The sequence below is a fragment of the Nicotiana tabacum genome, chromosome 18 (assembly GCF_000715075.1).
Source record: "Nicotiana tabacum cultivar K326 chromosome 18, ASM71507v2, whole genome shotgun sequence".
Taxonomy (NCBI): Eukaryota; Viridiplantae; Streptophyta; class Magnoliopsida; order Solanales; family Solanaceae; genus Nicotiana; species Nicotiana tabacum.
Window position 1 is genome coordinate 92169231 of NC_134097.1, and position 16536 is coordinate 92185766.

Genomic DNA, 16536 nt, shown 5'->3' on the forward strand with positions numbered 1-16536 from the left:
CCTCCGATTCACAATAAGTGACCAATTTGCTTTTAGCACGCCCATTAAGAAAATACGAAATTCTATACAAAAATACCTACTATGACTAAACTACCCTTAATTAAGCATTTAATGTGAGGAGTAAGAAAACTTTTTAGGGATATGTACATAGGGGTTATTTTGTAAAAAAAGATTTAATTCTTTCTTGATTATATAACTGAACACTTATTTTGAACCAAAATGATAAAGTAAATTGGCCACTTATTATGAACCGGATGGAGTAGCTATTATGTAGAAAAAAGTGTAAAAGAAATTAAGCACAAAAATTTAAATAACTTTTCGAAAGAGGAATATACCGAAGCCGAAATGAGTACACAAAAGTAGAAAGGGTTTTGCTCTCCCCTTTCATCTGTGTCTCATAACTGTGCTAAAACCTCTCCCATCTTCCCTCAAGAACAAAGCCACCCTCACCCCCCCCCCCAACCCCCACCCCAAAACACCACCTTGTACACTCCCATTGTCGCTTCCAGTTTTGTGCCCCAAATAACCTTTTCAGTCATTTGTATCTTAGCATCAACAACAGTTGCTGTCTCTCTTTTGTTCGTCCAATATACTGAGCATTTTTTGAGTAGTAATTTGAAGGGTTTATTCAGTTGTTAAATATTTGATTTTTGTTTTGTTTAAGAAAATGAGACAAAGGGTTGGATTTGCATTGATTAGAGAAAGCTTGTATCGTAAGCTAAAACCAAGCTCTGTTCCCAGACATTATTGCACTTCTTCTTCAGCTAATGTTCCTCCTATTCCTCCACCTAAGATTCCTCATTCTTCTAAAAAGGTACTTCTTTTTCTATCCCTTCTACTTGGTTTTACGATTTTGTATCTTTAATTTTGTCTACTTAGAGTATTCTTGTGATACTAGAGTAATTGTCTTGCTGAAAACTATAGGAAAAGTTTTGTAAATAATCTGAATGTATGAAATTGAGTGACCCAAATGGCCAAAGCTTGTATTTAAATGGAATAAAGTTGTTTTTTTGAGTAAGCCTTGTATTCAAGTGAGAAGGGTAGAGGGGCGGACCCATTATCCCAGTTTCGAAGGCTGCAGTTAGTCTTAAAGGGTTGGCCGGCCCCACACAGAGTTTCAAAAACTTTCACCTTTTTCGAGAATATTAGAAGTTTAATCTGGAAATTTCCCAATTTTAATAAATATTGATGGCCTAAAGGTGGATATGATAATCGCCTCTGAGGTCAGGGCTCTAATTTACTAAGGCTTTTGCAAGGGTTAGTAATTTCTTCTCGATTCTTCTTGTATTTTAATTCAGTATCTTGGTTAAAACTGTAGGGAAGGTTGTTTACAGGAGCCACTATTGGTCTACTAATAGCTGGGGGAGCTTATGCAAGTACGGTTGATGAGGCCACCTTCTGGTACTGAATTTAAATCTTTGAGATATTACCTTTTACAGCATTGGCTATAGAATTGTTGAGAGACGAATAAATGCATGTGTTGTGTATAGATTCCTTTTCATTTATCTCGTATTGAACCAAACAAAGAAATTAAATGGTAATCTGGTGTAATTGTTTTTTGGTGCATTGGTTGAATATATACACACAAGCACACAACAACAACGACGACGATAGACCCAGTGTAATCCCACATGTGGGGACACATAAGCACACACAAGAAGAGAAAAAGTAAATGGTGCGCTTACATCTTAGTATAGCTGCAACTTCCCACCAAGACATTCTTCCGATATGGGTTATGTTTTTCAAGAGGATGCATGAAGCTTACTATTCTTCGGTATACTTTAGCCAGTGGCGGAGGCAGGATTACCGCCAAGGGGGTTCAAAAAAAGGAAAAAGTTTAAAAGGTTGTAGCTACTAAGAATATAACTAATGACCTTATAAAAATTTTGAAACCCCTTGACCACTAAGCTATGCTTTTGGGCTATGTCAAGGGGTTTCAAAATATAATATATAGAGGTAAAAAAACAGATTTTATCTACAGTGTAATTTTTCGGCGAAGGGGGTTCGGGGGAACACCCTTCCTCCCCCCTAAATCCGTCCCTGACTTTTGGCATATCTGGATAGGAGACTCAACCAAGGCCAAGAGTAGTAGGATTCCAATTCAGAGATAATTTTTTGGCTTATAAACTCAGTAATGTGTCATAAAATAATCAACTCAATAATGTGAATATTAGAGTTCGAATGACGCAAAATTTCTCCATCCATTTTGTCTCTCTTTCTGTCCCTAAAAGTGGTAAGTGATGTAGATTTTGGAGGCTTCAAGCAAGCTATTGGAAAGAACCATATATTTATAGGTGATTACTAGAGGGAATATAGAATAAGAGGCACATGAGGCGGGGATATTAGTTTCACACCTCTTATTTGCAGATGATACATTGATTTTATATGAACTCTGGACTCTATAGGATAGAGATTATTCAGAACTTTCATATGATTCAAGGCAATGTTTGGACTGTGTATCAACATGAGAAGGTCAGAACTAACTTTGATTGGGGAGGTGCACAACATACAATATTGACAGAATGACGAATGCCAGGTAGGACAAGTGGACAGTTCCCCATGAAATTAGGACTTCCATTGAGAGGGAGGCTCGAAGATGGAGAACTGTTGCAACTAGTTATATGAAACTTTAAAAGAAAATTGGAAGGGCGAAGAAATAACCAAACTTTTGTGGCAAAGATGATGGCAAGTTCGGAGTTAGGGAAATAGATTGTTAACACTTCTAGTTCTTGTATCTTTTGCTATTATGGGAAGAAAGAAATTGGAGAATCCTTGAAGGATCAAAAGTTTCAATGATGAGAGAGGGAAGAGTTTTTTCTTGTTTCGTTTGTACTGGTGTAAATTGCTTGCTACTTGCATGCATCGCTGGTTAGATTTTGGGTAGAGAATGTTGCATTATACTTTTGTGTGGTTAATATTATCGAAAGTGGGAAAGGGGCCACAGATGACTATAACACCAGGATCTTTGAGGGAGTTTACCATATAAATTAAAAAAAAAAAAGAGTTATTGACAGTTCTAATGCATATACTGTTTTAAAGGGGCTAGAAGTACATTGACAGAGTAGTTTTCTAAGTTTTAGGTCTTAACTTTTTTTTTCTAGGTCTCAATTCATATGGAATGGGAGGAACTCTATATTCAAAGAACAGTCAGCATCTTAGACTATAGGAGGTTCAGGCAACAAGGAGGGAGATAGTTAAGCTACCAGCATCTTTTTTTGGTTAGACTTTTTGTCTTTTTGCTTTTTCAGAGGGGTAGGACTGGGGGTTGGAGATGATCTCTACGTTGTTTCTGTGGAAGTAATACTCTTAGTAAGAGTTGGAACAACCTATAAAAACCTAAAAGATGCTTTCCGAAGTTGCTTGTGAGATGCAAAGATAAAATGATGCTAGTTGGTGCTTCATACTTGTGCTGGCATAAAATTGAATTTTTGCGAGTACATGTGTGGTGGATGTTTCATGGGAATGCTATCTTAGAAGTGGCTCTATTGTGAATATTAATTTATTAACTTGATAAAGTAATGAATTTATTGATATGGGTAAACCCCCTTATACAAGTGGTACACAAAAGGTAGAGAACCTGCATTGTATGGTTCTCTATTGTCACCCAGTCATTTATACTAACACGAACCTCGTGGGTGCTCCAAAATTTTACCAAAAATGAAAAGACTAGCTCTCAACTGTACAATTTTATTTTCTGGTCCTTTAGAAGCTCTTTTTTTTTAAAGGTAACAGTTCCTTCCTTTAGAAGCTCTTATGTTGTTCTTCCTTCAAAATACTGACATAAGTGCCAAAGTAGCTGCATTCCATGCTCTGCTCTTCCTTCTTCTTTTGAAGGCCAGCTGTGCATCACATTTCCAAAAAATCTACTGTAAATATTTATTTCCTTGTGGTTTGAGCATGGTGCTTCATAAATTAGAGAGAACTGTTATGCTTTCTGATGGTTTCTTCAATTAGCTGGATTTTCTTGCCGAGGCAGAATGTTGAAAGGATTTGGTGTGCTTCTATTAGCTTGTTTGTCTGAATTACTTGGATATTATATGTACAAAAGATTTTTGATCATCATACACATATAGGCATCTTTTGCATTTGCTGTTTGGTTTATGAGATTCTTTTGACAATCTTCTTCATCTTGTTGGCTTACATAAGTACTTCGAACCAATTCCGATTCTCCCTTTTCCCTTTGGCTGAGCATGTTACTTGTAATTCGATCCCCTTTTTTATTTCTGATTGACTGTTGTTTATTACAAGGTTTGTGTGAAAATAACATTTATTATGTTTCAAAAAACATGCAGTGGCTGGCTATTCTCAGCAACAAAACTAGTAAATCCGTTCTTTGCATTTCTGGATCCAGAGGTTGCTCACAAACTGGCGGTCTCTGCTGCAGCCCGAGGATGGGTTCCAAGGGAGAAGAGGCCAGATCCTCCTATATTGGGCCTTGATGTGTGGGGAAGAAGGTTCTCAAATCCTGTTGGTCTTGCTGCTGGTTTTGACAAGAATGCTGAGGCTGTTGAAGGATTGCTTGGATTAGGTTTTGGCTTTGTTGAGGTTGGCTCAGTAACTCCCATTCCACAGGAAGGCAACCCAAAACCACGTATATTTAGGTTGCCAAATGAAGGGTAAGAACGTATGTCTAATCAGACTATGTTACTATCAAGATCTATTATGTTGTCTGTGCTTGAACTGCTTTTATGTTTTTTGGTTATCCAGTGAAGTTCATTTCCTTTTTTGTAATAATTAGAAAGCTTGATACTTATCAATTATTAGAAACTCAAAATGCTTGATTTTGAAAGTTGAAAAAAAGAGAATCCTTTTATTGGTGGCAGTGCTATAATAAATAGGTGTGGCTTCAATAGTGAAGGAATCGTTGTGGTTGCCAAACGATTGGGTGCTCAGCATGGTAAGAGAAAGTTGGAAACATCTAGTACTTCATCTCCAGCTGGAGATGAAGTCAAGCATGGAGGGAAAGCTGGTCCTGGTATTCTTGGTGTTAACCTTGGAAAGAATAAAACAAGTGAAGACGCTGCAGCAGATTATGTGCAAGGAGTCCATACATTATCTCAGTATGCTGACTACTTGGTAGATCTCTGAAATGAAATGTTTCTTTTACTTGGATATTCTTTTGCATGTCTCTTGGGTTACACCTGTTTGGTGTTCCTTTTTGTTTTCACTTTGTGTGTAAATTTGTTTGCTTTTGTGATATAAATTCTACAAATGTCTATAAATTTGTTTATCATTTAATTATCTTCTAAAATGAAAGAAATTAGGTATTAGACTGCCATTTTGCTGGCTGAAGGAGCAAGGCACTTGTTCTTTCCCTAAACAACGCCCTTCAGACTAACTCATCAAAGTATTGAAAGATGTAAAAAGAACTACCCCCCCCTCCCCCTCCCCCCCACCCAAAAAAAAAACACACAAACTCCAGAAAAAATTATGGACTAAAAACTGGTTAAGTTCTTCTGTGTGTCTTTTTGTTTTCTGTACATGAGATATTGCTGGCAGTGCTTTCATTCCATTTCATCATTTGGTAAAATTTTTTAAAAAAACATACTCCTTCCGTTTCAATTTATGTGAACCTATTTCCTTTTTGGTCCGTGCCAAAAAGAATGACCCCTTTCCTTATTTGGAAACAATTTACCTTTATGCAATGATTTATAGCCACACAAAATATATGTACCTCATTTTACACCACAAGTTCAAAAGTCTTCTCTCTTTTCTTAAACTCCGTGCCCAGTCAAATGGGTTCACATAAATTGAAACGGAGGGAGTAGTAATTTTTCTTTGTGTGTGAGAACAATTGGGTAAACTTTCTCCAAGTTAAATTCTCTTGATGAAAGGAGACATTTTCTACCAGCTTCTGGAGACGCCTTACCTAGTTTTGCTTATAAGACTGATTCATTCTCCTTTACTGCTTTAGGTAATTAATATCTCATCCCCAAATACTCCAGGACTACGCCAGCTTCAGGGAAGAAAGCAGTTGAAGGATCTTGTGAAGAAGGTTTTTGCCTGAGATGTTGCCTTTCTGCATTGTTGTAATTTATCTCTGGTAATATGTGCCACCATTTTGTCAAGTACTAGATTAAGTCCTTTCAGTACATTTATTTAGGTTCAAGCAGCTCGTGATGAAATGCAGTGGGGTGAGGAAGGACCTCCGCCTTTACTTGTGAAAATTGCTCCAGATTTGTCTAAACAAGATCTTGAAGATATTGCAGTGGTATGGAAGCTTTTCTACTCATGTAAACTAGCTTGGGGTTGAGGCGGAGTAGTTGATGAGTTTGTTCTTATGGCTTGTTTGCTTTGTGCTATTGTAGGTGGCTGTTGCTCTTCGTGTGGATGGACTGGTACATTTTGAAAGAAAAACTTTTAGTATTCTTTTTTCGTGTTATTTTATTAGTAATTCCTTTTAGTGTTGGATTTCGAGCACTTTGGTGTTGGGAGATTCTTGATGACATTATCTAATTTGTTTCTGATTATCTATCCAGGAAGGGGGGAAAAACTAATGATATTGAGCCTATAGTGACAAACGGTAAAGTTGTCTCCGTGTGACCTATAGATCACAAGTTGGAGCCGTGGAAGCAGCCACTAATGCTTGCATTAGGTTAGGCTGTCTACATCACTTAGGGTGCAGCCCTTCGCCGGACCTTGCGTGAAAGCGGGATGCCTTGTGCATCGGGTTGCCCTAATCATTAAAAGCCGAGCAATTCAACTTTGAAAACCAAGGACCTGCTTGTTATATGGATTATTATGTCATATCTTCCAAATTGGCAGCACCCTACTTTTGTGGCTTTAAAATACATAATTTTCCTGTGCTGTGCCTTTGTGGGTAACTTTACCAAGCCCACCTTTCATTATATGAGAAAATTGGTTATCTCATGGATGGATTGCTTTAGTTCAGTTTTTACAGTGCTACAGCATCCCTTCTGGGAAGATATAGTTTTGACTGTGATATCTGCATTTGCAGTTGTAGGCTTAAACGTAGTCAAGTTTTAAGGGTATCTACTTCATCCTACCAAAAATCCCAAGCTTTCAGGGCGTAAACTTTTCTGAACCGATCTAATTGGTCAAATTATCCTCTCTATCTATTAGTGTTGTGAAGAGCGTGAAGCGAGGAAAAGCGACAAGCCCCTTTTCGCTTAAAGCGTGAAGCGAGAAGCGTAGCGCTCGTTTTTTTGAAGTGAAACGGAATTAAGAAAAATATTAAAATAAATACTGCATAGACAACACATACAACACATGTAACTGCCAATCCTAAAAAGATTAGCAATGAGACTAAGAACAAAAGATGAAGAACTGAAAGAAAAAAAAAATTGGCAGCATTTCGCTGCAATTTTAAGGACTGAAACGACTATTTTAAGCACCGAGAAGAAAACATACCTGGGCTTGAAAATTGAAACCCTAGTCGATGCTTGCTCTGCCGCTCGCTGATTTTGTAAAGAAAGACAGAGCTTTTTTATTTATCAGTGACTTAAAAGACAAAAGCAAGCGCTTCCGTCGTTTCTCGCTTCGCTAGCGCTTCTCGCTTTTTTGGCAAAAGCGGACGCTTCAACTTGCCCGCTACGCTTCACCCTACAGAAGCGACATAATGGCCGCCTCGCTTCGATTCACGCGTAAAGCGCTGAAGCGAGTGCTTTTCACAACACTGCTATCTATAGACTTCTAAGTTCCAAATTGTATCCCCGTTGGTCAAATTGTTGCCCGCTATCTGAAGCTCGAAATTGTTTCCAAAGTATTTCATCAAAGGAACCTTACATTCCCTCCATTTCCTCGGTCTCTTTCTTGGTCACTACTATTTGATAGTTATTTTTGTTTTTGGTTTGAATGAAGTCCTTTCATTTGTCACATATTTGTCTATTTACTTGGAGGCCGAGAGGATCCCAAGACTGTCTTCATAGCATTAACTGGAGTCATTCTTGGAGCTTACAATGTACCCTTATGCTTCCTTATCCTCAAATCAATGGGGGACATAACATTCAACTTTCAACAATCTTAAAATCCGCTAATTGTGGCTTCCTGTTTGTTAAAGCTACTTACTGATCACTTTCAGTCCTGGACATGTTATCGATGGACACTTTATCTTCTATCTAGTGACAAAAGTAAAATTTCATTTGTTACAAATAATTTATAGAGAGATTTTGAAGTTTGTGTTTATCTGCATACAATCTGTCTGAACCTTGTATATTTATGGATACATGCCAGTTAGACTGTCCAGCATCAAAATGGCAGTCACTTCAGTAACATCTAGAATAATATCAGAAATAACTTGAAGAAACTGCTAAGAGTAGGGGAAGTTGTCCTCTTTTGGTCCGATGGTTTAACAGCTACTACCATGGCTAGCAGGAAGGGCGTTGTTAAGCGAAAGGGAAGGTTACATGTAATGCTAGTTTACTTGTTCACTGTTGAGGTTAAGATATTGGATTGATCTGAAGAATAGCTTATAGTTACAACATCTGCTGCCTCATTTACTACAACTCTTATTCCCACTGATGATACAATATATTGTAAGGTAGTAGCCAAATTTAGGTTAACATTAATTAAACGGAAAAGGGCCAGATATGGCAAGGGCCAGATATGCCAGTAAAGCCCGTCGTTAAAAGGCGGACTCAGTCCTGCCCTTGCCGTGCATAAGTTGGGTCACATATGCCTTATTTTTAAAAGAATTCCTCAACCCACATATTATCTTCACTAATATAATATTTAGCACCAGATTTTGACACGTGCCATAATCTTGTGCATTCCATCTGAACCCTGAAGTTTAATAATAAACCAACCCGACTTCAAAATTAAATTAATCATAGCATCAACACACAACAAAACCCTGGGCCCACTCAAATTAATGTTAAACTTTCGAGATTGTTCCAAGGGTTCCGAGGAGTAAGAGGTGATTTCTACGGAGGAGTAGAGTGGGCGGGTGGTTAGAGGAACTCCGGTAAGACCCGAATCGGTGTCGGGTAGTGGAGTTGAGGGTTCGAAGGAGGATTGAAGTGATTGGGATTCGAGGAATGAAATGAATTCCTGTTGGGGAAAACAAGCATAGTGGCTACCGTATGAAGGGTTAGGGTCGAGGTGAAGGACTAATTTTTTGGCGGTGAAGGCAACGATTGCTAGTATGGACTCCGGCAGACTGGTGCCGACCACTATAATGTCGAAATTGGTTGGTTCATTTTTGTTAAACCCTTTTCTTATTTTATTAACACTCTCTCGCATGTCAAAATAAAATAAGAGTAACAAGTCGGGTTGGTTTATTATTAAAATTCAGGGTTTAGATGGAATGCACCAGATTGTGACACGTGTCAAAATCTAGTGCTAAATATTATTCCTTCCGTCTCAAATTATCTGTTGTGTTTCCTTTTTACCTGCCTCTTAAGAAAATATTAAATAGGAGAAGTTTTTGACTGTTTTATCCTTATTTATGTCAGATATAATCTCTCTTCATTTAATATTTACTCATAATTGAGGTATTTGTAGTCTACAAGAACAATTAATATTAAGGGTAGAATAGAAAAAAGATAATTAATTTAGTCTTGAACTTCTAAAATGGCAAATAATTTGAGACAACTATTTTTAGATATCACGACACATAATTTGAGACTAAGGTTGGCAAACGGGCCGGGCCGGGGCCTAAACGGGCCTCGTGGGCCGGTCCTATGTGGGCCCGGGTTTCGTGGGCTATTGGTAGGAACCGGACCGGGACCACGAACTAATGGTCCCGGGCTAAGTGGGCCGGTCCCGGGCCTAAGTGGGCCTGGCCTATTTTTTTTATTTAAGGCAATTTCTTGTAAATTATATTATATAGTTGTGACTTAAAATTTTTTAATTCAAATTTAAAACACAAAATATTGTAAAGAGATATTCAAAGGAACTCGTTATAATTTTTATCATTATTATGACATTAACAAAACATGACCCAATCTTTCTTAGTCACACCCCTCCCTCCCCCCCCCCAATGGAATGAGCGCAACAAAGTACTAATACCACTATTGAGAAGAAAAAGAAACTAATCAAGATATGCCAAAATACAAGTTACATATTAATTTTACATGGTATCTCTAATCCTTCAAGGTTCGGAGGAACTTTCGTTGGTGGTGGCCGAAAAGAGCTTGTTCATCACGCTTCCGGGCGAAGCTGCATCCTCCGCAAGTTCAGCTAGCATTTCTTCGTAAGATACGTCTACCTTTGGTTGTGATTCAGCAAGTCCAAAATTTCTTCGTTCCGAATGGATCCAATCTGTGAAAAGTATTATTTTTCCAAGCTCTCCCTCATAGACGCTCTATAATCACCGAGTTGAAGTCTTGCTTGACTGAAAGCGCTCTCCGATGCCACTGTTGAAGCTTGAATGGTTAAAATGTCTCGGGTCATCCTTGAAAGAATCGGAAAGTGTTTTTCTTTGTCCTTCCACCATTCCAAAATATTAAAGGAGCCGTCGGAATTCACTTCCTCAATTCCCTGTGACAAATAAACTTCAAGCTCATTTAGTTGTGAACAATCACTAGTACTAGAACCTTGAGAACCTCTGAATCCGGCCCAAGCAGTAAGTGCTCTTACTCCCGCAGTTCTTTTAGATGATTGAGAACTAGAAGAAGGAGTTAGAACATTTGGTCTAGCATTATCTATTGCAATTTGATAAGCACTATAAATAGTTTGAGCATTTATTTTAATTGAGGCTTGTGCGTCCGAAAGAGTAGGGGTAGTAACAGGGGGTCAGACGGGGTATCATTTGGATTAGTTGGGTTAACTTGAGCAACATGACTAGTGGGTGTATCGTCATCCGGTTGCGTTTCATCCAAATCTATTTTCTGCTCATCTTCTTCATCAATAGTTGGACTACCATAAAGAGAATTCATATATTCATGATCTAAGTGTTCACCACCTCCAACATTATGCACATATTGACTCTCGGTAAATTGTAATAAAGTATTATCACTATCAAGAATAGGAGCAGGTGGAGGGTGGGTATGAGGTTTGGGTAGGGGAGCCCGGGAATTAGAGGAGGAATAGGTTGGCCACTAGATTCTCCACTCTTGGATTTTCCCTTATTTTTACTAAATATTTTTTTTAAGGAATAAGCCATCTTAATTATAATTATACAAAGTAAATAAAACAAACCAAACTATAATATTAAAACTAAAGAGTTGGAACGAGTTTACCGAATTGACGAATAACTTGTTGAAAATTAATTATCGTTGAAGACTTGAATACTTCAATTCACCAACTTCACAATTTTTCACACAAATTGCATTATTGCAACAATAAAGTAACCAATTATAGAAGAAAATGAGAGAGAGATTGATGATTTTGTGAGAAAATGAAAGGATAAGGGGGTATTTATAGTTGAAAATAGGGAAAAAGTGAAATTATAAAAAGTTTGGAGTTAAAACAAAGTTGTGAGGGGGAGGGGTTAAATGACTATTTTACAATGCGGGCCAATGGCTATATTTTAAATGTTGCAACAGTTAAAAAAAATTTGGATTTTTTTAATTTAAAAATATCCGTTGGGCCTGTTTAGGACCGGTTGAACCGGCCCACTTAGCTCCCGGGCCCAAACGGTCCGGTCCTAACGGGCTTTATAACGTAACCGGCCCACTTAGCAGTCCTACCCCTGGTCCCGGAATTAAACGGTTAGTCCCGTTTAGGCCCACTACCCATATGGGCTCGCGGGGGCTGGGCCCGGGCCTAACCGGCCCACATGCCAGGCTTATTTGAGACACACGGAGTATATTAGTGGGTTAATATGTGGGTTGAGGAATTCTGTTAAAAATAAGGCATATGTGACCCAACTTATGCACGACAAGGCTAGATTGAGTCCACCTTTTAACGACAGGCAAATGTGTACAATTTCGTATAGCTTACTGGCATATCTGGCCTTTTTCCGTTAATTAAATAATAGTTTTGACAGAAAATATGTAACTTACAAAATATTTAAATTGTTGAAATGTGTGGCTATCTCGTCTAAAATCTTAAGTTGTCAGAGAGCACACTTTTATTTACTTAATTATTTCTTCAACAAGCCGTCTCACATGTGCGCCTTATTCTTTTTCATGGCCAAACATGTGAAATTCTTATTACTAATTAGTAACAGTGAGACTTGAACTATGGACCTTTGCCTGCTCTTGTATCATGTTGAAGTGTATGACCATCTCATTAAGAGCTTAAGGTATTAGAGATAACACACTTTTGTTTAGTTAATTTTATCATCAACACTATGAAGCTTGACATGCCTTAACACTTTTCCTTCTTTTTCTTTATTGTTGCCAACTTGGATGGTGCAAGCACCTTTCATTTGTATTATGTGCGCAAATATGACTTCAGTGCGTGCAAAAACTATAGATGTTCTAAGTGAAATAATAGGATACTTCCATATAACAAGATTGCAGGGAAAATATGGTGGATCAAGGGAGATACATTTTTGTCCTTTTTATAGTTAGAGGAGCCAAACTATTATTAAATTTTTAGAGTTCGAGGCTGGGAGGACATATGAATATAGTACAAGGAAAATAATACATGCTATGACGATTTTTTTTGAGAACTCAGATTGGAGAACATTCTGACACAGAGAACTGGATCAACTGGTCACTTATTCTATAATATTCACATTTAAACTGTTAGATCTTGGCTTGGCTTTTTTGTATAATGTATCAGAATTTTCATGAAACTGACGCCAAGGTGGTGCCAATCTCCAATAATAAGAAATATTGATGTATTAGCAACCCAAAAAGGGGAGCGAGAAACAAAGCTTTCTGATCTAGATATTGTAACTTCGTCCAACAAGTTATATATGCCTCATGGTTGCTCCAGGGATCAAGCTAAGCGTCAAGTAAAGTGGGAATTGAAGTTCTTACGTGAACCATTGCTTGTAAAATAAAATAAAATTGTGGCATTGACATTGCTTCAAATGCTAAGTGTGTATCCATGGAGTAATAACTATTGGTAGGAGCATTACTCACCTCCCCCCATGTCCACCCTACTCCCCAAAAGAAAAGAAAGCAAAAATAGAGATATGGGTAGCGAGGTTTATGTTCTCCTTTTTTTTTCTCATGTTTGACCTCCGTATTCCGCTAAAATGTTTTATTTTATAACAATAAATACCAACATCATATGCTTGATGGTTGTAGATTATATCAAATACTACTGTCCAAAGACCAGATTCCATAAGTCAAAACCCTGTGGCTCAAGAGGCTGGTGGCTTGAGTGGGAAGCCACTCTTTGACATGTCAACAAATATACTGAAGGAGATGTACGTTCTGACTAAGGTATGTTCTGTTATCCCCTTATATAGAAATTTGTGCAAGCTGCTGTGTCGGATTTGAAGCGACAGATAACCTCAATATGTCTGTTCTAACAGGGAAGGATTCCTCTGATTGGCACTGGGGGTATTAGCAGGTACTCCACTCCCTTGTCCATGATTGTAACAAGTAATAGCGTCCTTGATTAGATTTTGTGGTATCTACTTAAATACTTGTATTATGCATTTCTTGCAGTGGCGAGGATGCTTACAAGAAAATTCGAGCTGGTGCCACTCTTGTTCAGCTTTATACAGCATTTGCATATGGAGGCCCTGCACTTATCCCCGATATAAAGGTATTGGTATGAAGTATTTTGGAGTTCTGAATATGTATCATATATTCTTTTTGTTTTTTTTTCTATAAATATGTACAAAGTATAGTAAAGATGTGGTACAAGATAGTACAACCCTGATTCTAACAGATATTCTGGGCATACATTTCAAAAGTATCTCTTGCATATCGATCATGGGACTAAGGCTGATTTTCGAGTTCCCATGAACGAGATGCAAGAGAATTTTTGAAATGCGTTTTAGGACCTTTCCTTTTTCCTTTTTTGCTATTAGTTTATTTCTTTTTCCTTTTGGGGTCGAATTTTTTTGGCTAGTATTAACTTAAAAAGTTTGTCCATAGAATAATGATTAGGTAGGGTGTAAGAAAGGAGAAATATTTTCTATTTTCTTTGGGCTGGGGAAACTGCAAGGGGCAACGGGGCCAGTGGAAGAAGAGGGATAAGGGATGAAGGGGTAAAGATATACCCTTGGGATGGGTAACAATATTAAGTCTCAAAATATTTATAAGAAATTTAAGCAGCCGTTTTGCTTTTATACCATGCACAAGGTATTAGGTATATACCATGTGTGCGCAAATCCACCGAACTAAAATACAACCACACAGAGGACTGATAATCCATCCCTTATTTCATTATACTAGAATGACATCAAGCATTAGATGAATCAATCCAAAAGTATAGCTCCCTGTTTAGTGGTTTCGCATACTTCCTACCCCCTACTTGTGGGGGGTTGGGGGGGTGCAGCAGTTTCTCTGGGGGGAACTTCACCAACATTATGTTGAGTACTATTTGGTGTTTTTAACCTGGAAATTGGCATAACTTATAATTGCTTCTCTCCTCATAGACCTTATGCTTGATGGATGCACTGAACATGGTTGTAAACTTCGCAGTCTTCGATTTTACTTCATGAGTGTTAGTGATTGCAAAAGGAAAAAATGCACATTCTACTCCAATTTAATCTTATTTGAGATTAGACTATTGCTATTGATGCAAAGCTGCTTAATCCTCCGCAAGCCTATTTGTTACCTTTATCCTACTCTTGTTTGCAAAAGAGAGAACTCATATATTGCCACTTGCTATGATATCTTCTTTATTGCTAATGAGTGAACATTCTGCTCACATATTGCAACACTATCTCTTTCTGTAGGATGAACTTGCTCGTTGCTTAGAAAAGGATGGTTATAAGTCAATCAGTGAGGCTGTTGGAGCAGACTGCAGATAGTAGTAGTTGATATACTAAACCAGTCTTTTGAGTTTGAGGGGCAGAGCACATTTTTGCCACTTATAATAAATGATATATTTATGGTTTCCTCCCATGTGGCGTCATATCATTTGCTTCGTAATTTGTGATGTCTTCCCAAATTTTAGCTGTTTAGGGATTACTCGTGGCAGGTGACCCGTATTTTTGAAATGTAATATAGGAACGAAACTTTGTATGTTTGGTTGAGTTTTTTCTTGATATGGAATTAAATCCACACAATACAAAGTGAAAGGAAATGGTCAATTCTTGCTCATAGTTTTACTTGGCTTTCCTAGTGCTTTATAGACAAACTTGCATTAACCCGTGCTTGTAAATAGGTAGTTGGATCAATTTGTGAAAAATATCGTGTATTTTAAGTTGAAATTTCTTTGGAGGAAGGAAAATGATTACAGTGGTCAAAAAGGAAAGCAAAATCTACATATAAGGCAAAAAGGTAAAGCTAATATTTAACAGATACACCTTTTCATGCTTCACTTGCACTAGTTTTGCAACAATGTCAGCAAGAGGAGTAGAGAATAAAGGACATTAATTAAGTCGACTTTCATTTGACGTAAATCACCCTAGAAAGTAAAACCGTGGCCTAAGATGGAACGAGAGCGGACCAAATAGAGAAACAAAAAACATAAACAGAAGTACGTTAATGCTCATCCATTTAAAGTTGTAGTTATGTGCAAATGCTTCCTTAAACAATATTAATCCATCGTCGTCGCAACTGTTGTCATTGATTAATGGATAAACATTAACAAGTATTTTGGATAAGGAATTCTGCAGCTGAAGTGATCGCTCTTAATTGATCAGATGGATGGATCATAAGGATAGTATAGTGTATACAGTCGAAATCAGGTGCCCCCGATTTAGCAGGCTCGATGCTCCGGACCGAGGGCTGAAGTTCGGTAAAGACCAAGTCCGGGCTCGAAGACAGAATGAGAGGCTTGAAGACCTAAGTGTCCGAGGGTATTGGAGCCAAGTATGGCCAAGTCCGAGATAGAGCCGTTATGAGTTTGTTACAGAAGGACAAGATTCTCTCCACGTCCCCAAAATCATGGCGTAAGTTCCAGGATAGATTTGTACGAATCCGTACCAGGCAGTTATACAGCTGTCCAAATAAGATTCCTTACTATAAATAGAAATGTACCTTATTTAAGGCTCCCCTCCTATATAAAGGGGACTCAATCATTTGTAAACATCAACTGATCATTGGCAAAGAATATACTATCCTACTTTTTTCTCTTACTGTTCATCAGAATTGTCCTTTACATTTATTGTTCTTACTTTATTGCTCTTAGTTCATCTCGAGACCACTAAGCTCGAGGTCACCACTGCTGAGTAACATTGGTTTGGTTCACTTATTTCTTTCATTTCTACTTCATATTTCTCTATTATTAATTGGTATTGAACTAAATCACATATCTTTAAAACCACAAATCAAATTTAATTGTCACTCGTATTTTCGAGGTAAACAGTTTGGTACCCACCGTGGGGCTAAAGATAATAGTGATTATTTCATTACTGATTCTCATAAAACACGTTATTTTTACACTTTTCCTTGTCAAGAATTTTTGATTCTCAGGCTGAAACATGTCTAGCTCACAAAACGCACATGTTCATGACAACGAAGGTCTTGGAGAAAACAACAACATAGGGCTCGGTGTACCACCAATAAACCCTGGGAAAGTGCCAAATATAGAACTAGTTGATGTTAGCTCACA

At 37.8% G+C, this 16536-nt stretch overlaps 1 protein-coding gene across 1 annotated transcript; it reads left to right on the forward strand.

Moving 5' to 3' along the window:
* Nucleotides 1-336: 336 nt before the first annotated feature.
* Nucleotides 337-15203, forward strand: LOC107783663 (dihydroorotate dehydrogenase (quinone), mitochondrial). Its single transcript, XM_075237058.1, has 11 exons — nt 337-814; nt 1319-1401; nt 4293-4616; nt 4824-5076; nt 5915-5995; nt 6104-6211; nt 6309-6338; nt 13107-13244; nt 13337-13374; nt 13473-13572; nt 14714-15203. Exons 1-11 carry the CDS (start codon nt 668-670, stop codon nt 14786-14788), a joined length of 1377 nt encoding a protein of 458 aa, XP_075093159.1. The 5' UTR covers nt 337-667; the 3' UTR covers nt 14789-15203.
* Nucleotides 15204-16536: the final 1333 nt, after the last annotated feature.